This window comes from Balaenoptera physalus (genome assembly GCF_965194825.1).
Source record: "Balaenoptera physalus genome assembly, chromosome: 2".
Lineage (NCBI taxonomy): Eukaryota > Metazoa > Chordata > Mammalia > Artiodactyla > Balaenopteridae > Balaenoptera > Balaenoptera physalus.
This window is the reverse complement of record NC_138883.1, coordinates 38,375,709-38,399,454: the sequence shown is the minus strand read 5'-3', so window position 1 is coordinate 38,399,454 and position 23,746 is coordinate 38,375,709. Positions and strand designations below refer to the sequence as shown.

General features: G+C 43.0%; 1 protein-coding gene across 1 annotated transcript in view; it reads left to right on the top strand.

Moving 5' to 3' along the window:
- RHOJ (ras homolog family member J) overlaps positions 1–23,746 on the top strand; it is an 83,359-nt gene that overhangs the window by 45,002 nt on the left and 14,611 nt on the right. Inside the window, exon 2 of the mRNA XM_082442819.1 lies at positions 15,745–15,803. Coding sequence (XP_082298945.1) covers positions 15,745–15,803 — 59 coding nt within the window. The remainder of the gene's footprint in view (positions 1–15,744; positions 15,804–23,746) is intronic.

Sequence of the window (23,746 nt, the reverse complement as noted above, 5' to 3'; positions counted from 1 at the left end):
TAGCTTTCCTTGTTTCCTAGAATTGATCAGTTTCAATTCAAGAATTGCGTCTGTTAGCCACACCAGAAAGTATCACCAGGACCTCCTGCTGTGATTTCCTGAGTGCTAGGAAAGCTACAGTCTCACATAAACTCGCCTCCTGCATACCAGATGCTCCTGAGGGCCTATTAGAGATTTATCAGCCTGATGCCATTCTCTCTAAAATGTACACCCTCTTGTTGGGGGCGGGGCAGATTTGAAGCTATCCATTTATTTAACAAATACCCATTTATTGAACATCCATTATTTTTTTAATTAATTTTTGTTGGAGTATAGTTGCTTTACAATGTTGTGTTAGTTCCTGCTGTACAGCAAAGTGAATCAGCTATACGTATACATATATCCCGTCTTTTTTGGATTTCCCTTCCCATTTAGGTCACCACAGAGCATTGAGTAGAGTCCCCTGTGATATACAGTAGGTTCTCATTAGTTATCTATTTTATACATAGTAGTGTGTATATGTCAATGCCAATCTCCCAATTCATCCCACCTCCCACCTCCCCCCTTGGTAACCATAAATTTGTTCTCTACATCTGTGTCTCTGTTTCTGCTTTGCAAATAAGATCATCTGTATCGTTTCTCTAGATTCCACATATAAATGATATTATAGGATATTTGTTTTTCTATTTCTGACTTATTTCACTCTGTGTGACGGTCTCTAGGTCCATCCACGTCTCTGCAAATGCCACAATCAAGACACTATACTGGGTCCTAGAAGTTGGTCTTTGCCTGTAAGGAGTTCACAGTCTACTCAGTTATTAAGTGTTTGTAGACCTCAATGTGTTGGAGAGGGTGGTGGGGGAGAAAAGAGGATATATTTTGATAAAGAAGAGGAAAGAAGGATACCAATTCCTAGGCCAGAGAGGAGGAAGTGGGGTGAGGGGAGCCCACCCAGAGAAGGCAAATTTGTCTGATTTCACCAGCTGTCCGTTAAGCTGTGTCCACACAGGCCCTTACAGTGGACAGACAGACAGCGATAGTAGCTACTTCAGCAGGTCCAGAAACACACTTGTGTAAATTAGGTCACAGAACTTCAAACAGACACTCAGAAATCCCCACATAGAAGAAAGCACATTGGTTTGGTTTGGTTTGGTTTGGTTTGGTTTGGTTTGGTTTGGTTTGGTTTGGTTTGGTTTGGTTTTTTGGAGTATAATTGCTCTACAATGTTGTGTTAGTTTCTGCTGTGCAATGAAGTGAATCAGCTCTACGTATACATGTATACCCTCCCTCTTAGACCTCCCTCCCACCCCCCGCATCTCACCCATCTAGGTTGTCACAGAGCACAGAGCTGAGCTCCCTGTTTTTTACCGTACTCCAAGCTACTGAATATAATCTACTGAAATACTGAAATAAATGACTGAGAAAATCAGCCCATTTCATGGTCCCATTTGCCCCAATCATTTGCCTCCCTCCCTTTCCTCATGCTCTCACATTTTGAGGTCAATTTCCCCTCAGTAATGATCCAAGGGAGTGAAACAAAATTTTCCAAGCCTCAAGATTACTTGTTTCTAATTTCATCTTTTTACGGTCCTCTTTTTTGGCTGCAGTCCCTTCCATGCCTCAAATCCCCACTGAGGAAACTGGCAGCCCCATCAGGAGGCTTCCCCCATTGCAGACACTTTGGGCTCTTTGCAGGACCGATAAGGTGACTATGCCCCACCCCCTTAATTTCTGAAGCCCAGTGAGGGGGCAGGTGAGAGTGAATACTCCAGCTGCGGACCAGATCCAGCTTCCTTTCTGCATTGTCTTTGTGGGGTACACTTGCATGCATATATATATATATATATATATATATATATATATATATATATATATATATATATATATATATATATACACACACACACACACACCCCATATTTAAGGGAAGGATAAGAGCCTTGTCACTTGAAGTGAAGCCAGCAGAGCAGTAGCAAGGGCACCAGCTAGAAGCTTATTAGAAATGTAAATTCTCAGGCCTCACCAGACCGACTGAATCAGAATCTGCACATTCACAAGAGCCATCATTACCAGCCAACCCCACCTCCCCATCCTTCACCGAACATCCTCATGATTCACATGCACTTCTTGATGACAGCGGGGGATAAAAACAGCTCCGGCTCTTCTCTCTCCCCATCTCACACTCGGATGAAGGGCCACCTGTTGCATGTGCTATCTTTTCTATCTCCATTTTGGAGCTATATTTCTTGGAGCCTGAAGAAGAAGCTCTTGCCTTGACTTCACCAAGGATGCCTCCTATATCATTAATAGAGGGATGCTTTGGGTCATTGGTGACCAAGCCATCTGCAAATCAGCACCTTTATTTATCAGCCTCATTCTTCTATAGCTCATGCCCTGTGTCCCTCACCTGCCACACTATACACCAACTGGCACTGGTATCAGTCCTTACCTAACAAACTCTGTCACAAAAAATATCCTCTTATTTATTATCTACTTGTTGAAACATTATGGTAGGCCAAATATTATGCTATACACTTGTTCTCTAGCTGAGACCTTGTAGGTCAGACTGTACAGTCCTAATGTAGAGCCCTTGTATTAGTCAGGGTTCTCCAGAGAAACAGAACAAATAGGACGTGAATATATAGAGAAAAAGATCTATTATAAGGGATTGGCTCAGGTGAGTACAGAGACTGGGAGTTCCATATCTGCAGTGTGGACCAGTAGGCTTAAGACCCAGGAAAGACAGTGGTACAGATGGAGTCCAAAGGCACTCTGTTGGAGAATTCCCTATGACTCAGGAGAGGGTGGGTCTTTTCATTCTACTCAGACCTTCAAATGATTAGATGAGGCCCACCCACATTATGGAGGACAATCTGCTTTACTGATTAAAATGTTAATTTTATCCAAAAACAACCCCCACAGAAACACACAGAATAATATTTGACCAAATTTCTAGGCATTCCATGGTCCAGCCAAGTTGACACATAAAATCAGTCATCACAGCCCTTATTAGAAATTCATAATGGGAGGAGAGGAGAGGCACAAGCATCAAAAGGTAGGGACAGCAGAGCCGCAGCAAAGGTAATAGACATGAGTTGGCGTGGCCTTCCTGACCATGCCAACACTTTGGTCTTCTGCAACATCCTTGGTCTACCTTTGTCCCGTTATCAGTGCCATCATGGAAGACAGGACTCAATAGCATGTCATTCCATCCAGAAAAGAACAGGCCAGACAGAAGTGACAAGAGTTTCTTTATCAGCCCTCTCTCCACCCAGTCCTAGGCACCCCTGACAGCTAGCCACTCAAGAACTGAGCCCAGGCCCATATGCCCTTCCTGACACAGCCAGCTCAAATTAGGAGTTTAATAATCCTTCAGAATAGGTGTGGGTTTTCCCAGTGGAGAGTCATAGGTCAAGACCAAGGGAAGGACAGAGAAGCCACAAGTCAGAGAGCTCTCTGGGTGACCAGGTCAATTTAGGGCAACCCAGGAGATATCCGAGCTAGGCCCAAACCGCCTAGGCATCTAGACTGAACCAGCTCCTGGACCTGCACTGGGGTGGGATCCACACTGGGCTTCTGAAGATTGATGCCAATTAGAATAACCCACCCCCTTCCCAAGTCCTCTTTCCTTCCTCTCCATCTTATTTCTCACTCCCACCCCCATTTTTGTCCCCAGCAAATTTGACTTCTTTTTCTCCTCTTCGACATGGTAATTTCTCTGTAGTTAGTGGCAAAGCCTCCCCAGCTCCACTGCCCTACCAGGTCCTGCACACCTAACTTCACATTCTCTAGACCACAGTGCTAGTGGCCTGTGGTATTGACACCCCTCCACACATGCAGTCCTGATCCTGTGTCCACACAGCTTCCACTGGCACAACCTCCTTTTGCTTCTGACCAGTTAGTGATGACTCAGGAGGACCGTCATCTTCCCTCTATCCACTTTCTACCCTTGAGCCTTTCACCTTGTGGTCTAGCAGAGTCTGCAGTTCCATCTACCTATGGTGTCCTTGACAATGTGGTTATTTAAACTGCTGAGTGTCTATGGGTTCCAGGAGAAAGACATGGTGCTACTATCCTAAGAGTCTGGCAAACAACCCCTTGACTTATAAAACAAATACCTGAATTATAAACGTGTCAGGGACACAAGAACAGATATTATAAGTGTTTATTATCCTTCCCTTCCCCCTTTTGCTGAAGAGAGAAAGTGCCTTTGGCTACTCAGATTTCCTCTCCTCCAAAGCCCAAAGGAGAATGCCAATCAAGCCTTGGCTTTCTTGTGTGGCAGAAAGAGACCAAGATATTTACAGAAGGTGTGCTGGTGATGAACGGAGAAAAGGGGCAAAACTTCAAGCTATGGTAGGCTGAGAAAAATACTGAGAAAAAGATGATTTTAAGAGGCAGTGCTATGGTTTATAATTTGAATCCCCCTTTGGTATCTTTATCTTTCACTTAAGGTTAGAGTGGTTTATGAGGACTTTAGGCTGTTAGTGTTGTGTGTCCTTGAATGTGAAACCACATGAGACTATATACCACATGGTTCCCCACTTATTTGTTACATCTTTTAAATACTTGAAAATGCACAGGAACTCTACTAGATTAATGGTACCTCACCTAAAATCTGACAGAAAAGCAAAAACATGAATAAGAATTCAAAGCCTCACATTGCTAATCCACTGACCCAGTTGACCTCAGCCTCTTTCTAGCTTTGGGTGACAATGCGCACCACAGGTTCTGATGGTAGCTGACATTTGGGGCATCCCTTTTACTGGCTATGAACCTCTCCTTAATGGGACTGACTAGCCATGAACTTTACATTGCTAACAAGCATCCCCAAAATTATACTTTTCTTTTTAGATGGTCTGAAGAAAAACAATTGGGGAAAAACATGTGAACAAGGACATAAAAGTGGTAGATGTTACCCTATGCAAATTCTGAGAAAATACTTAATAAAGTTATACAAGACAATCTCTTAGATATTCATTGCAGAAAAGAGCCAAGAACTGTTTTATCTCAAATTGTCACACATCCTCCTTGGATCATAATTAACCAGCAACTATTAATATTTCTTGACAGTTCTTAAGAACTAGAAAATAAATATGCTACCTGTAAAGAACCCCATATTAGACTAAGATAAATGAAATAAATAAAGGGAGAAAACCACAAATACATAAAATTCTAGGATCCTGAATAACAAAGAGGCAAATGAGTAAATACAATCCAGGACAACAACCATACACGAAAGTAGAAAACAGAGAAAAATCGCTTAATGTTCTCCAAATAATCTTGTAACGCTTTGGAAAAGAAGTTATTGAGAGCAGAAACACACACTCTAAATATTCACTTGACTAGTTTATTTCACTCTGCCTAGGCATTGTTCTATATTTAGAACCAATTTACTGCTGTTGTCTTTACAGCTCATATATTTCTTTTGGTTTGCAACAAATACATTTGGCAGATTCCAACATCCTCAAATGCACAGTATTTTCTTGGTACCTACGAAATGCAAATATAGGTAGAGCATTAGTGGTTCATCATAATTCTCTGAAAAAGATGAGTTGCTCTGCAATACACAGCTCATAAACCTCCACTGCAGTAGACCTATTCATCACATGTTCCTCCTCATAAAAATATAAGCTTGGTCCTACAACCTAAAGTAAATCTGGATAAGCCTAAGACAAAATTAGAGAGTGAACCAAGAAGAAATGGTAGAACTTCTGTGATGGGAGACAACTTAGATGACGTTGACTCCAATCTACATATAACAGTAATAAGAACAACAAAATAACCACAATTTTTAAGCACCCAAATATCTTTTTTTTTCTGATTTACATGTTCATGGTAACCAAGTATGGAAAAAATAAAAAGTGTTTCCTATAAATATTTTTACCTATTCAATATAGAATTTTATCTCCTACTCCCTAGACATTATATCCTAAATATTTTACCTCAATGTTCTTTCAAAGTTTCCATTGTAAGGTTGTTCCATAACTGATAAGGGCCAATCCCCAACTGCTGAACATTTAGATTGTTTCCAACTGTTACTGTTATAAACTTTTTGGTGATATATAGTCTTATACGTGTATATTCTCACGCACTTGTATGATTTTGTCTGAGGATACGTTGCAGAAACAGGATTGCCGAGTCAGAGGGAGACCCTTGGTTAGACTTTTGATCTATACTGCCAAACGACTTGACAGAAAACTTGAATCAATTTACATATCCTCCAGCAGCATATACCTGCCACCTCTTTACGTATTCACCAGCCCTGGGTGTCATTCTCTTCATCTTTGCAAATTTGACAAGCCAAAGATTGCATCTTGTTTAATTTGATTTTTTTTACTCCAATATTCATTGGCCTTTTATTTACTTGTAAATTTTCTATATTCTTTATATATTTTCTTTTGTTTTAATTATTATTCTTGTTAATCAGAAAGCACCCTTATGCATCAAAGATAATAACCTTCTTGACCATTTTTCACAATATATGTGAACATATGTGACTTTTTTAGTCAATATATCAATCATTTTCTTTATGGTTTTCTTCATTTGCTTTTATATTTTCAGAGTCTTTTTTTTATTTCTAAACAGTAACCAACTATCTAAATGCCATATATTGACTACTTCATCTTTCCCCATTGCCACTTATCATATACTAAATCATTACATATGTAGCATAGGTTCAGTGGCTGAGATTCCTGTTCTGGATCATTGATTCTTGCGCTGATGCTATACTGCTTTAATAACTTTATAATACATGTTAACGTATATTAGCACAATTATCCTGTCATTCTTTTTTAATTATTAGCTATTCTCCCCAACTAAATTTTGAATATAACTGCTATAATCACTCTGTCATGTTCCCAATTCAAAAATTCTATTGGAATTACTATAAACATATTAAATTGAGAAGATCTAACATCTTTATGATACAGAGCTTCCCGCCCTAGACCATGAGCTGTTTCTCCATTTTTCTTCTTTTATGTTTCTCAGCAAGTAATGGGAAGACCTTTTTTTCATAAAGGTCTTCCCATTACTAGACACTTTATAGTTTTTGTTGTCCTTGTGAAAAGGATATTTTCCATCATATTTTCTAAGTAGTTACAGCTGGTACCTGATAGAATTTTTATGAGCCTAATAATTCATTGAACACTCTTCACAGGAATACACTATTCCACTTTTTTCATCACCTAGGTGTTTGGATTTCCTTAGTGACTATTTCTAGACAAGGAGGGGAAAGGACTGCTGCTACACACAGACCATCTTGTGCCTGTATTGTGTGTCAGATAGGATCAAAAAGATAATATCTGTGTAGCATTTTATAAATTTTAACTTTTTTTCCCTTATATTACCTCATCTGTTACTCACAAAACTTTCTAAAGTGGACAGGATGCTCTAGAGTCATCGAGCTTATTATTATTCTCATCTTAAAGATGAGAAAACTGAAATTCAGATCTGAATCACTCACTTAGAGAGTTTGATAAAAATGCAGACTTCTGGGCCCCACACCAGACCTACTTCCTTGGAATCTAGGGGTGGGATGTGAAACCAGGAACTCTGTGTTTTTTAAACTAGCTTCCCCAACCTAAATGCCCCTCGACAGACGAATGGATAAAGAAGTTGTGGTACATATATACAATGGAATATTACTCAGCCATAAAAAGAAACGAAATTGGGTCATTTGTAGAGATGTGGATGGATCTAGAGACTGTCATACAGAGTGAAGTAAGTCAGGAAGAGAAAAACAAATATCGTATATTAATGCATATATGTGGAACCTAGAAAAATGGTACAGATGAACCGGTTTGCAGGGCAGAGATAGAGACACAGACGTAGAGAACAAACGTATGGACACCAAGGGGGGAAAGTGGTGGGGTGGGGGGTGTAGTGTAATGAACTGGGAGATTGGGATTGACGTTTATACACTAATATGTATAAAATGGATAACTAATAAGAACCTGCTATATTAAAAAATAAATAAAATTCTGAAATTCAAAAAAAGAAACAAAACACTAGCTTCCCCTGGTGACTGCCATGAAACATCGATTTCACCAAGTCTAGGTCAAGGCTGAAAATAAAGGTATCTGCCTCTAAATTAGGTATTTATTCCACCATACCTCAATGGCAGCTTAATTATTATGAGTTTCTAGCAATGTATGAATGTCACTGAAGGAGCTAGGTTTTTTGTTTTTTTTTTTTTAAGTATCTCTTTATACAGAGGATCATGCAAAAAGCACACCCTGGTTTGCAGACCACACACCTCAACGTGCAGGCTTCACTTATAATTCAGTCACTGCTTCCCAAAGTCCTAATCAAAAGACAGCTCCCCTGTACTCTGTAGTTCATGCCAGGGAGCCTGGCTACTATGGCTTATATGGCCACAGTGAACCTCAGGACACCTTGCCAGTGGTCCTGCCCCACTGATGGAGTCTGGCAGTCCTGTAGCTGGTGAAAGTTGCCTGGAAAAGTGGCAGAGTACCCCAAACACTGATCCCACCCAGGTTAGCCACATTTCCATGGCATCCCCTTGTAAAAGGTAGGCCAGCTTTAGTGTAGGACACCACTGCTGATGAGCTCATCCTACCACTACTACTACCATCCAGAAAAGCTCATGGTGACCCTTTCGGGAAAGGCCAAAGACTCATCTGGAGAAAATATATGCCTCAGAGAAAACCTCCGCTTTAGTTGGAGTTTAATTCACTTTTCAGTCACTGAACCAATATTTATGGAGCCACATGCCAGGCCCGTGCTAGATCTTGGTACATGAAGATAAATAACACACCACTTTAAGGCCCAATGGGCAAGTAAGCATGGAAAGGCACTTAAGGTAGTTGGAGAACATAAGGGGGGCGTTACAAAAGTGAGTTTTCCAGGTTATGGAAGTTTTCCAGGCTGACAGGTGTGGGGAAAGCATTCCAGAATTTCTTTTCCAGATTTCCAGAGGGCACAACTTAAACAAAGACATTGTGAGTATAACAGACTGCAAGAAGTTTGGATTGTAGGAGGGTAAAAAATAAGAGAGATCTGGAAAGGTAAACCAAAGGCCAGATTACAAGGACACTGTACACTCTTGGAAAGTATTTGAATTTTATCTCGGAGATGATTGGGAGCCACAGCTACATTAATCCTGAGAAATGAATGAGCCTGGAGAAATGAATGTTGATTAGGAGACTTTTGCAATTGACAAGGTTGGGGGTTGCATCAGGACAGCTACACAGATGGTAAAGAGGAGTCCGAGTATCTAGAGATACTTAGCAGGTAGAATTGGCAGGATGTAGAGATCAAATGAATGTTGAGGAAGGAAGGGTGAGGCCAAGCAAGACTCTAAAATCCCAGGATGTGAATGTCATGGAATCGTGGCTGTCTTTGGTTTGGCCTCATCCCCAGCCAGTTCCAAAGGTCCTGGAACCACACAAGCTCCTCCCCCTTCCTCTTTCCTTTCACCCCCCTTCCTTCTCCTCCTCCCCCTCCTCCCTCATCAAACAAGTACTGACAAGGGTAGACCTTTCCTGAACACCCACCCCATACCCAACTTCATTTCAGCAAGCTCTGTTCCCAGAAGTATTGTTAAGAAGCCATTTGCTCACTGATGTCACCTTATGTTTGTGTTAGCTTTCTTGTACACAATGTTTATATTCATGATCTTCTTTTCTCCTCAAACTTCCAGTAAGAACTGAGAACGTAGGGAAGCTGTAACTTGCTCGAGATCCTAGAGTTTGTTCACAGTGAGTTCAGGCCTCCAGCCAGTTCTTCTGCCTTAAAATCTGGGGTGGTTACACTACAGACTAAACAAACAACTACAAACTAAATCCCCTGTCATAACAGGCATACCTAAAGGAGAAAAGAAACATGACCAGGGATGGAGATGCATGGGAGAGGTATGTTACCCTGTTCACAAGGAACTCTTGTTACTGTAGGACGAATATACACACCTAACGAAAGAAAACCCTCAGCTCAGTGTCCTAATGGATTCTCAGGGAGACTGTTTGGTTTCCCCCTCAGTCTTTGTTCTACGGAAACAGGACCTGACACCAGTACATCAAATAAGAGACTTGCCTGAACAACTTTTATTTCACATACACACACACACACACACACACACACACACACACACACACACACACACACGCTGCTGCTTAGGAAACAAGAGGCATTCTGCAAAGAAAGGAAACGAGCTGGCTGAGGGGGGGGGCACTGTAGATGGATGAGGTTTTCAAGCCGCCTTAACAGGAACACGTAAGTCGGAAGGATGAAACCGCACCAGGAAGGAATTCACCACCATTCATATTTATGAAAGTGTATTATCTATTTCTAGTTTCATTCTGTTTTCTAACTTATTTTAATTTGAGGGAAATGTCATCCCAGATGCCTCTGAGTTGCTTCCTTATAAAATGAACATGCACATTTGTGAGGCTTAAAGCACGTCACAAACACACACAAGGAGCTCCTAAGAGCAGACCCTGGTGCTAAGTGAGTGACAGCCCCAGATGGGATCTTCTAGAAAGGAGGAGGAGCAGGGGATGAGGGTCAGTTCAGAGAGGGAAAAGGTCAGCGAACACTGCTGAAGATACTCAGTCAGCAAGCATGACGAGGGTCAGAACTGAGATTCTTCATTTAAACTCTCCTTTTTGTGCAGCACCCCAGACATAGACAAACTGTAGTGATGATTACCCCTGACTTTGGAACAGCTAATAAAGAGTTTTTATACCTCTTTAGGGTAAAGACAATGTGTTTATCTTCCAGGTGAGGGAGAAACCTACTGACCTACCCAACATCTCATCAAATGAGTAGATAGCTAAGTATGGACTTGAATTCAGTCATGAAGAAAAATTATCTGGAACTTGGATATAAGGCTGAGAACATGCAACTGTCCATGCTAAGGCAGTGTTCAACACCCTTCCCCCGAGGCTTAGTAATCTAGGGGAACTTACCTTTGTCTGATTCTGCTATTAACTAAAAGTTTAGATTTTCTGAAGTTACATGTTAACTTGTAAATCTTGTTGGGTCAAGATGCAAATAATTCCTGTTTAGTAGAAAGGAGAACACCAAAGGCTATCTTTCCCGTAGGACAACAAGCAGTTTTCCATGGAACTTAGCCATCTTATTCTAACATTTTGCTTTTGAAGTACCTATAAATGCCCAGTTCTTCAAAATGCTCTTTGAACAAGATTTATCATCTTACTGATTCTCTCATTAACGAGTTAATAAATCTTTGACATATTTGCATGGGGCCATATTTTTAACTTAATTAAAATTCTATTTCTTGCTATATCTATAAATCTAGTGTTTCTTCCTCCAAAATAGTGCCTAGGATGGTACTAAAGGTATTATTAGTATCATTAGTACCACCCTAGTACCATTAGGATGAGGCATAGTCAGGTATGCCTCATCCTACCTGCCAAATAGAGTACATTTGACATGAGTGATGCAGACAGCCGGCTATGTGCTGGGAACGGAGGGGCACTGGGAGGCTTCCTCTTACCTGACCTGGCATTTCCACCATGCCGGTTCTCAGGATTCATCAGATATTCATCACATTGGCTCCAAAAGATTGCTCTTGGCGGATGAGATGGCCAGCCCACCACCCAACAAGGCAGGGGCTGTGAACCAGGTTCCTGGTGCTGCTGATGGGCTGGACTGATGGTCTGAGCTGGCTTACAGGCAATGACCAACACTTCCTCATCCGGGTTTGCAAATGACATGCAGTTTCATGAGGTGACTGAAATGCTGAGACGGGGTGGTGGGGAGAGGGGACAGGCTCACGTCCTGCCAGGACACTTTCTCTCTGGGTGAAAGCAACTGACCCTCAGGAGAGCAAACCCATGACTTCAAATTCATTAGCACCTCACTCCAACTCATAAAATTAACCATCCAATCTGCACCAAGAACAAACACAAGGAAGCCAAGAGCTTAATGGATTTGGAGAGGAAGGCCTTCAGTTTACATACTTAACAAGCCACTGACAACTTTTCACGCTTTATTGAGAGAACCATCTGAGCCATTAGCAGGTCATTTGATCCACTCTCTTTAAAACCTCTCTAAGCTCAAAAAAAAAAAAAAAAAAAAACTCTAACAGCTCCGAGAATAGAAGGTGATCTGGGATTTTAGCCTGACCACTGTCTGCCAGGCAGGTTAGCTGGCTACAGGTACTTCCCAGCAGTTAGCGTCTTGCCAGGATGCTTCAAGCTGAAGCTCTGCACATTTCGAAGGACCTCCTTCTGCCTGAGTTGCCCCGAGGGCTTCATTTCTGTTCTATGGATTCAGCAACTACTACGTATGCCAAGAACTGTGTTGTGTACTGTGTGGGGTATGGGGTATGGAGATTCTGTCCTCAAGGGTCCAATCACAGACACAAGACATTGATCTAAATAGCTACCATTTAGGGAAGAAAGTGACTGGTAATTCACAAATACTATAAATTTGTTGTGCCATTTCACGTGCACTGGGTATATAGGGGAGAGCAAGACAGACTGTCCCTGGTCTTAGAAGAGGTTCAATAAGCATTTGTTGAAGGAGGGGAAATAACAACTTCTCAGCACCTACTATGGGCCAGGCTGTGTGCCAGGCATTTTCTCATTTAACTTCCTCCTCACAAGTATTCTCTTTGATGGGTGATGTTCTCCCCATTTTTAACAAATAGGGAAAGGGGGGCTCAGAGGTGTTAGGTGACTTTCCCAAGGTCATTCAGACAGTGAATAGCAAAGATAGGATTCAAACGCAGAACCATCTGACTTAAAAGATCCTGCTCTCTCAACATCTCTACTTTTCCTATGATCATTTTTAGAGCATACCTTCCTTCTATGCTGATCTGACTAATTCATTTCCAAACTGAGGAGCCTCATAGAGCCCAGGTTGGAAAGCGATAAGGCATCCATTGCTAGTCCAAGATAAGGACTCACAAAGCCATTTGCATGTTCCACAATATGTGAGTAATGCTTGGATCTGTCTCTGGTTGTCTGTCCCTTGATGTTCTCAGTCATCAACTGTGTGACCCATTTATCTTCCTTCTGATAAAATGGGAGAATCAAAGGGCAGAGAAGAGAGAATAAAAGTGGTTTCCAGAGATGGGGGCACGAGGGCACTGCCCTGTTCCCTCAGGATTGCTCCAGCAGGGCTGGTCCAACAGAGTAGGCAGCAAAGCTGAAAGCTGACCTGGCTTCCACCCAAAAAAACTCATCCTCCCTCCTCTCACCATTTTGCCTTAACACAAGTAAATTATTTTCATTCCTTCTTTTTCGCTTTCTTTGGGAACAAGAATTCAGGACTTTCATAGTTTAACAAAGCCTTCAGAATAAAGGCTGTATTAGTGAGTCGGGTGGGCCTGAACCTACATGCCCTGTCTCCCCCAATGCACCCTGGGTAGCTCGTGAACCACCCCTCGTCCCACCCCCAGTGCACCCTGGGTAATTCTTGGCCATCCTTGGGACGCAGCTCAGACGTGTCCTCCAGAAAGCCTTCTCTGACCACACTCGAGCAGTGCGCGTGTGCACGTGCAGTGGGGCCCCTTCTGCACGCTCCCACACCCATCCACACTGCCGCCAGCATAGTGATCACTGCACTGCCCTGTACCCTCCTCTCCACGCTCCGTGACAGGACGAGTCGGATCTGGCCTTTACGCTCCCAACACTGAGGGCAGTCCCAGAACCCAATAAACTCTTGAGGGAGGGAAGGACAGAAGGAAGGGAAGGCTGGGCTCAGACTCTCAGCCCGACGGCCACCTTTCCCGGGCTGGCGCTCGCCTCAGGCCTGGTACAATTCTCTGCAGTCAGAGCTGCCAAGGGAGAAAAGCGTGAGGCCTGAGGAAAAGCAGGCTGGAAGGAATGTTTGTTCTCTGAGAAAACTCAAACAAGAGCTTCAGGGCTCCAGTGACAAAGGTCAGAGCCATCGCTTTGGAAATTCTGCAGTGCCCAGTGGGGCCGTGAGGGTGAGTCAGCTTCTAGTACTCACTCCGCAGATGGCCCTGGGCCTCTAGGTCGGGGGACCATCCAAGGGGGTCTCCAGAACGGCTGCCCCTAACCTGTAAGTACTGGGCTCACTAGAGGCAGGAAATTCCATGTTGTAATGGCTGGCTTTCTTCCCTTCATTCCTGATCCATGTCTAGGTGGTGAATTGGCCATTAAAGAAACCATTTAGGCAGACTTTAGGAACATCTGACTGGGCTCCAAGTGTGCAGGAAGAGGAAAATATAACAGGATGAAGAGATCGGGGCTTCACCATCTCACCTTCATTTCCATTGCTAGCCTGGCTTATGAAAGGAAGTAAAAATGTTTAGGCGCCCCTCTTCGATGTTGTCACTAGCGTTGGATGGAGCTGGGTTCACCCCTTAAAAACACACATGTAAAAGCTCATCTGCGCAGCTGCTGCCATGTTATCAAGCTGAACACACGTTGATCTGAGTAGATTAGAAAACTTGTTCCCAGTGTCTGGGAAGGCAGTGCTTTTAAACAAGTGCTTTTCAAAGAAAGAGCCATTAAGAAGCACTTTGCATACACGTAGGCCCTGAACCTGAAAACAAATAAAAGTCAGATCAGTACCAAAGCAGCAACTCCGAGCATCAGGCTAGAGAATTTGGCTGGCATATTTTAGAGATATGGTTATAAAAGGTTGCTATTCCATTTATCTTTCGTTTCCTGCACAGCTAATGGTAGGAGAAATCAAAAATCATTTTTATGTTGGACTTGCACATTTGTATTGAAACATAGTTGACTCACAATAATGTGTTAGCTTTAGGGGTACAGTATAGTGATTCAGTTATTTTTTCTGATTGTATTTCATTATAGGTTATTATAAGATAGTGAATGTAAATCCCAGCATTTGTACATTTTTTAATCAACTAGGAAAAATCACATTCTCCTTCATATTTTACTCTTTTTCCAAAAAGAGATTACATTTTTGTGGAAATTTAAATCTGCTCTTTCCATTCACCGAGAGAATCATATTACTCTTGCCTTCGATTGTTCAATCTCAGTTTAGTTTCAGGTTGAGACTTTATTTCATTTCCAGCCATGTAAAGAGCAGCTGGTATCCCTCTATTACCTCTCACTTTTGGACATCATTGCTTGGCGAGGCAATAAGCCTGCTGAGTAAATCAAACTCTCTACTTTTCACTCTATATATGCCCTTCAGGTATGTGAGATGAAACCCATATAAAACACCTCCTACTGCAACTAAGGTTCAAACTGTAATGAATCAGTTGAGCTAAAGCACAGAGATATTTAATAAAAACACTTTTTGAAATAAATGTTAAGCCCTTCGCATTTCATTATTAGCTTTGTCTTATAGACTATAACATAGGCAGGTGGGTTAATATCCTTTGTTTTCAGGGTTTTTTAACATTTTGATGACAAATAAAAGCCACGAGATTTCTAACAGAAAGGTTGCTTACACGAGTCTATATCCCGAAAGGTGGCTCAAGCCAAACGAAAGAAGAAAATAACCTAACCAAGAAAGAGTCCAGCATCCTTTTCCTTCAGGAGCTTGATATCATAGGGCCTAATCAGGATCAATGAACAGCCTGCAGAGTGCCCTAGTGGCACCAATAGTATCCACCTCGGTTGAGAAATTTGGACTTGGCTCAGCCCATCTGCTCTCACTGCAGCCCACGGTTGCCTTTCACTTGGCAAGCATGCTGTCAACTTGGTTTAGAATATACACGGGTGAGGCATATGCTTGTCCTTGCTGCCCAAAGAGATGCTGGCGTAGAGAAACGTGAAGACTCCTGATTGAAGCTTGCATTTACAGACTCTCCTCTTTTCTCTTCTCCCCTAGTTACTGTGACAGTGGGAGGCAAGCAACACTTGCTCGGACTGTATGACACCGCAGGACAGGTACATTTTTCTTTTCCTTGATTCATTAAGAGTTTGGAGGGGGGAGAAAAATCCATTTGGCTAGGCATATGGGGACTAACGGTACAGACATTACCTCCTCTGGTCACTCGGGGCAAATTTATTGTCTACCTAAATGACAACCAAGATATTCTGAATATCTTTAAAATATTTATAATTACAGAAAACTAAATCATTGTAGGATTCAAGGTGTTGATAGGCAAATAACCATTCATTTATTGATGGATGACTATCACTAACCAATATAACATATTTGGCCAAGAGTTCCAATTTCTTCCTACCCATACCAATTCCAGATCCAGGATTACTGAGTCAATTTCATAAATTTTAGTTTCACCCATATTTTTTTTTTCATGTTATAGTCTTTGCCTGCTCTTTATTTGAATTGCCTGACAAGCTGTGGAAAGGTACAAAAAGAGATAGGGGATGGGGATCAAGGAGTAGGAAGAAGATGGATTAAGTGTTAGAAGGAAGAAAATCCAGGATCCTGGATGTTTTCCCAAAGTGAGGGTCAACCCCTGAATAACCGGGATTAACTCTAAATTCTCCAGGATTCCTGAAATATGCTCATTCTGTCAGAAATATTTCTTCAAGTTGGAGAACCTGGCCAAACAATAATGTAAGGCAATGGACTGGCACCCTCAGTGCTTAATCAGTTAGAACACGGTCTGCTTGGGTGAAAATGCCGCTTTATCTTTTTTTCCTTGCATCCCACACTCCACTACAAAAAGTTTCTAATGTTACAAGTTCATGGGCTAGAGGGGAAGTGGTTAAGCAACTGACGGTTAGGGCCCAATTTCTTTGACAGAGCTTTTGGTACCATACATCCTGGGTCATTTATTTAGGTCAAAATCAGCGGGTTGTTCAGTCTGCCCAAATTCATACATCTTAAGTCCTTTGGAGTGAACATTAGACCAAGCTTATTCCCACTGTGAGTTTCCTGGTAATTGTTATTTGCAGTTATGCATTTGTCTAGACTTTTTTCACAATTATCTGGAGATATGTCTTTTTGCTCAATTTGATACCTCTATACTAAAAAAAAAAAAATCATAATAAATAAAATTCTCTTTGGGATTTCCGTGTGCATTTGCAAGAACCACTGTATAAATGTCTGTGGAACATCAAAGTCAGATGTTGGGCAGGCCCAGGCAGTGGAGAACTTGGAAAATCTAGCACCAGACTCAAGGCTCCTAAAAGCAACCAGTTTCCCCTCGTTGGCTGATGGGTGTTTTAGCCAACTACTCTCAGGAACTGGAGAGTGGAGGAGACCTCTCATATCAATACCGAGGCACACGACTAGAAAAGGATGCCCACAGATGCCCAGATTGGGAAAGTGATTTGGCTCCTCTGAGCTAAGGTACAGGGCTTCAGTGCAGCTCATGCTTGCCTACCCCTCCACCAGAAATCGTTCCAGCTGGAACAATTCAGGCTGGAGTTGCCTACCCTCACTCAATCACACAGTCATTGGGGTGTCCCCATTCATCAGGGACTCACAGCCTGAAAAAAGAGTTCACACCCTTTTCCTCCATAATCATATTTTACTAATATAACCCAGTTTGAAAAATTCAATACAGCAAGGATTACTGCCTGATTCTGAAACCTCTTTCTGTTTCCCTTGCCTTCTAAAAATGTTCTCTGTGCCCCTTGTGCCCCCCCAGTTCTCCCCAGTTCTATAGCCATCCACCACAATTGTTCGCTTCTGTGCATTAATTGCACCCAGAACATCCTCCCTGGCCTCTATTTAATTTTGAATCCAATAAAACTGCATATAAGCAGTTTAATTATTCTTTCCCACTGCTCTGTCCTTAGAAAAATTTAATAATACTAGGATAGGAGTGGAGACTCTAAGGCAGTGGAAAAAATATCTTTAAACTCCAAATTGACCCAAACCTCTGACACAGAAGAAAGTGATGAGCACCGATAGAATATAACAAATGGGTTATAGATAGTTCTTCAATTTACCTTTCACTTTAATGCTTTCCACCAGCTACTTTGAAAGCCCAGAGGTTCACAAGGTTCACGGGGGAGCGTAAAGCATGAGGAAAAGAAATCAGAACACATCTTAAAGCTCCTTATAGGACTAAAACTCTACCATTAGGACCTTGAACAATGACCTCGAGAATGCCTAAAAGAACTGGAATAATTAAGCAAAACAATTTGAGGCTAGACCTAAGGGAGACCTCCCAGCAGTCAAGGACCGTTAGGTATTGGAATGCATTCCACTGGAGGATGACGTGTAGGAATAATTCATTTCGTGGAACAGTGGTTCTCAGGCTCCAGCAGGGATCAGAATCACCTGTAGGGCTTGTTAAAACCCAGTCACCGGGCCCCACCTGCAGTGTTGCTGATTCTACACATCTGGGATGGTGCCTAGGTATTAATACTTACGTTTCTGACAGGTTTCCCGGTGATGCTGCTGCTGGTCTGTATACCATACTTTGAGAACCACGGTTCTAGAACCTTACCACTCAGAGTCTGGTCCACCAACCAGCAGCATTGCCAGGGACCTTATTAGAAGTGCAGAATCTCAGGCTCCGTCCCCAGCCTACTGAATCTGAAAATGCATTTGAAGAAGATCTCCAGGTGATTCGTATGCACATTAAAATTTAAGAATCATGACCCTCGTAAGGCCACACACTATCAAACTCTTAGAGGAAAACATAGGCAGAACACTCTATGACATAAATCACACCAAGATCCTTTTTGACCCAGCTCCTAGAGAAATGGAAATAAAAACACAAATAAACAAATGGGACCTAATGAAACTTAAAAGCCTTTGCACAGCAAAGGAAACCATAAACAAGACCAAAAGACAACCCTCTGAATGGGAGAAAATATTTGCAAATGAAGCAACTGACAAAGGATTAATCTCCAAGATTTACAAGCAGCTCATGCAGCTCAATAACAAAAAAACAAACAACCCAATACAAAAATGGGCAGAAGACCTAAATAGACATTTCTCCAAAGAAGATATACAGATTGGCAACAGACACATGAAAGAATGCTCAACATCATTAATCATTAGAGAAATGCAAATCAAAACTACAATGAGATATCATCTCACACCGGTCAGAATGGCCATCATCAAAAAATCTAGAAACAATAAATGCTGGAGAGGGTGCGGAGAAAAGGGAACACTCTTGCACTGTTGGTGGGAATGTAAATTGATAGAGACACTATGGAGAACAGTATGGAGGTTCCTTAAAAAACTAAAAATAGAACTACCATATGACCCAGCAATCCCACTACTGGGCATAAACCCTGAGAAAACCATAATTCAAAAAGAGTCATGTACCAAAATGTTCATTGCAGCTCTATTTACAATAGCCAGGACATGGAAGCAACCTAAGTGTCCATCATCGGATGAATGGATAAAGAAGATGTGGCACATGTATACAATGGAATATTACTCAGTCATAAAAAGAAATGAAATGGAGGTATTTGTAGTGAGGTGGATGGAGTTAGAGTCTGTCATACAGAGTGAAATAAGTCAGAAGAGAAAAACAAATACAGTATGCTAACACATATATATGGAATCTAAGGGAAAATAAAGGTCATGAAGAACCTAGTGGCAAGACGGGAATAAAGACACAGACCTACTAGAGAATGGACTTGAGGATATGGGGAGGGGGAGGGGTAAGCTGGGACAGGGTGAGAGAGTGTCATGGACATATATACACTACCAAATGTAAAATAGATAGCTAGTGGGAAGCAACCGCATAGCACAGGGAGATCAGCTCGGTTCTTTGTGACCACCTAGAGGTGTGGGATAGGGAAGGTCGGAGGGAGGGAGACGCAAGAGAGAGGAGATATGGGGATATATGTATATGTATAACTGATTCACTTTGTTATAAAGCAGAAACTAACACACCATTGTAAAGCAATTATACTCCAATAAAGATGTTTAAAAAAAAAAAAAGAATCATGACCCTCGGAGTCTTTGCTGGTTGAAACATTGTTCCTAATGTTAGGAGGATGTGGTGGAAAAGAACCATTACCCAAGTTGATTCCCATGGTTCTAGACTCTGCCAATAAGGCTCTGTGACAAATTTAATTTAGAAGCATTGTCCCAACATTTCCATTCCCAGCCTCAGGGAGGATAATCTAGCCTCCTCAGTTATATTCTAACAAATGTTGCTGAGGTCACATGGCTAAGGAAGATCTATAACTAATTCAAAATTACTCATCTGGTCAGAGTTACTAACAAGGAAGAGTGGTGATCTCAAAACCAATTGATTAATCCCTGAGCCACAGAAAAAGAAATAAATCTCTGAACCTGGCTATAGGGTTCCATCTTACTGTGAATAATTAGATTTTCTCACATGAACAAACCAAGGAGCAGTGCCCCTCATCTTTGTCCTGAGCTAACTGTGGCTCAGAGTTAACAAAAACAACTTCAAGAAGCGCATGTGTTCGGAAAGATAAACTGATAGGAACTTGTTATTTCTACCCTCAAAGTCAGCCCTGGACAGAATCATTCGACCTGGTTCCCTCCACTTCGCCACACCTAGTCACCTCGGGCACCACTGCAGCCCCGCCAGCCTCGCCTGAGACACGCTCGCAGCACTGCACGAGCCAGCCAAGCATCTGCTGAAGGCAGGTTATAATGAAGTCACGTGCAAACACTGCCAGCACGTGGTAGCTGCTATTAAACATTAGCTCTCTCCCCAAGCCCCTGAAACAAAATGATACTTGGACTTTGAGTGGAGTCCTTTGAAGACAAAGAGCCTTCAGAACTCTGGTTCATCTGTTGGGTAGAATTCCAAACAGTCGGGTAGGCAATGAAGTGAGGGGCTTTTGTACAGGGTGACTCGGCACGTTACCCCCTCAGCTCACACTGGGGAGGCAATAAGGCCTGGTTTATAAACCAAATCTATTTAGGTCCTGCCAACCCAGCCTATGCGACTCTTGCCCCTCCTAGTGCATTACGGAGGGTCTCTCTGAAAGGGATTTCTAGAGCTCAGAGCTTTGGCTTGACTACAGAGAGTCTGAGAGCTGACTTTTAAACGACATACTTGCAGGCCAGTTTCTTTAGAGTGTGTCACGAGGGAGAGCAGGAAGCTGGGGTGGGGATACTGCCTCAAGCCTGGGTACTGGCCGGCTAAGGAATGCCAAAGTGGGAGAGGGGCGTTTCCCAGGTCACGGCCTTGAACCAGCCATCCTCGACCCCTCAGCCGACCACCTAGACTGGAACCAGTCCCGGTACTAAGACACCTTGTCTCTTTCTCTCGTGGGCCCTGGCCTACAGGAGCAACGTGGGTAAAACCCTGCTGTGATTGTGGCCTCTCAGGCCAAACTCCAGGATGGACGTATCTCAAAAGCAACATTTGCAAAAGTGGCAGTTAGCAGCACTACCAGGGAAGAATGAGAATCTCCTGGTGTCAGGAGCCTGGCTTCTCAGCAGGATAAACCCCTGAGTTCTCTGCACACAAGCACTGCTGGATCGGGGGCAGTCTGCTTGCGACCGAGCACAGAATGGTGTCTGTCACTGAGAAGCCACAGCAGCTCCGCTGTCACCGGTGACCACGAAAGTCGGGGAGCAGGAAGGCCGTCAGCTGTACCCCTCACTCAGCCAGGGCCACACAGCACGCGTCTTCACCTGTTCTGGATTCTGAAACCCTTCTCCTCCCCTCTCCCTGCCCCCTGCCCCCGCAAGGGCTGAAGAGAGAGACATAAGGACCAGGCAGGGAGGCAAGTACACCTGGGGTTCATTAATGGCAACCTAGGGCCAACCTGGAAGGACTGGAGCCTTCCTCTTTGCTATCGGCTGACCCAACAGGCCATCTGGATTTGAACCCAGAGAAGATGTCTCCCTAGCCCACATTCTTAAACGCTGTGCTGCACTCCTGCCCTACGTGTGCTGTCCGCATTTTCCAAACCAAGCCTGACAGAGATGAGTGTACTTATGGGAGAATATGAAAGTGAGAATGTGTTGAAAATCTGGGGTAGATATCACTAAACCAACAGGGCTTGGAAGCAGAATTCTATTTCCAATTTAACATAGGTGTGGGGGTGGGGCGGGGGTGGAGGGAATGCTCGGTGCAAGGCTCCTAGCCTCTCCAAGTGTAGCCCCCAGACCAGCGGTATCAGCACCACCTGGAAACCTGTGACAAATGCAGATTCTCAGACTTCATCCCAGGCCCGCTGCTGAATAAGAATCTGCATTTGAACAAGAGCCCCAGGTGATTCAAATATGCATAAAGCTTGAGAAGGGCTGGTCTAATGGTTTCACTTGCTCACCACCTGTGCCATCATGATGCGGCTGTTCCAGGCATATTTCGAACCCAAGGTGTTCGGCCCGTCTGAGGCTGAGGCTGTCGCTGAACTTTTCTTGTTTGATAATCACGCATAGTTACCCCAGAACACCAGATTGCCTTCAGACCAAACACTCTCCTGCCTTTGGAGTGAAGCTAGGTGGAAAGCACTCAAAGGCCTACCTTGCCCAAATCCCACCCTTCCCTCCACCCCCATCCCCTCCCCAGCCTCTTTGTCCACTTTAGCCCTTGAAGCCCCCTTTGAGTCACTCTTATAGTCTTCCATTCTCAGTTTCAACATTGGAAGGGGCCTCAAATACCAAATAAACCACTGACCCACTCCTCAGAGCCCCTTTATATCATCTCAACATGTGCACATCCAACCAAGACCCCAAACGTGCCCCACTGCAAAAAAAAATCACCCAAGTTATCAGCTGGTACAAATTCAAGTCCCCCAAACTCCCAGCACCCAGGCCTCAGTGTGAGGGGACGCTTACTTTTTTTAATCCTGAACCCACTGCCGTGTGTCATAGCTGCAGCCAGTGGCAAACGGGGGCTGAAATGAGCCCGACCAGCCTAGGTGTGAGCCTTCTTTAGAGGTACGTTTGCTCTGTAGTCCTGATTAAATCACTCAGTGTCTAGACATGAGCTATGACAGAGTCACCTGGAGGGCTTGTTAGGACACAGGTGGAGCAGCCCCTCTCCCAGAGCCTCAGCTTCAGGAAGGCTGGGTGGCACCGGGGAATGTGCATCCCTAACAAGCTCGCAGGTGATGCCCATGCTGGGAGTCGGGGACCCTACTTTGGGAGCCACTGCACTAACTGACCTCTAAGACCTCTTCCAGCCTTGAAATTGTATTTTCCCAATTCAGTCAAATAACTATTCTACATTATTCTATTATCAGAGAGCTTACTAAAAGCAAGAGAAACTTCACCTGTCTCATTTTCACATAAATCAAATTGTTTCCCATATTTTCATTTTTTCCCCCACTAACTTGCCAATTCTTATTCGCCTTATATAGTTCACATAGCATCCTGAATGCTGTATGCTAGACGTTCAGTAGGCAATTAATAAATCTTTTTAAATGGAATTATACAGCAGGACTAAGGTTTCCACAGAAGAGAGATCCAGAATACAGAGCAGGATAAAGCCCAATGAAGGACACAGTCAGAAGTCATTCAGCTGGACCTACCAGGAGGGTAAATTATTGAAAAACCAAACTCTTTTCACCTTCCCACCTACAGTAAATCCAGCAACCAGGGGTCTTCCTAACTTTTCCATAATGTGAGCAGAATTCCTTTGAGAGCTTCCAGGTAAAGAATCAAGTAAACATGATCCTTTCAGACTACCAGTTATTTGCTTATCTAGTTGTGACCCAACTTACCTAGTTCTGACATTTCTCTCAATTGTGCTGCTTTTTTAAGCTTTGAGGTTTTAAATATAGTGTCTGCTGCCATCTGGTGGTAATTTCTGGTAGATGCAGGCCTAGAGATAAGCCTCTCTATAGCTCTGTAGAAACAGATACCATATCCACCCCATGGTCTCTAACATTTCTTTTCCTAGATCCTTGGGTAAAGCATGAATCCATATTAAGATTCCTGGATAACGGAATTTTCAAGAAAATGCTTAATCTGTCACTTAAAATTCCGGGCTGAAGCAAATTGTGTGGTC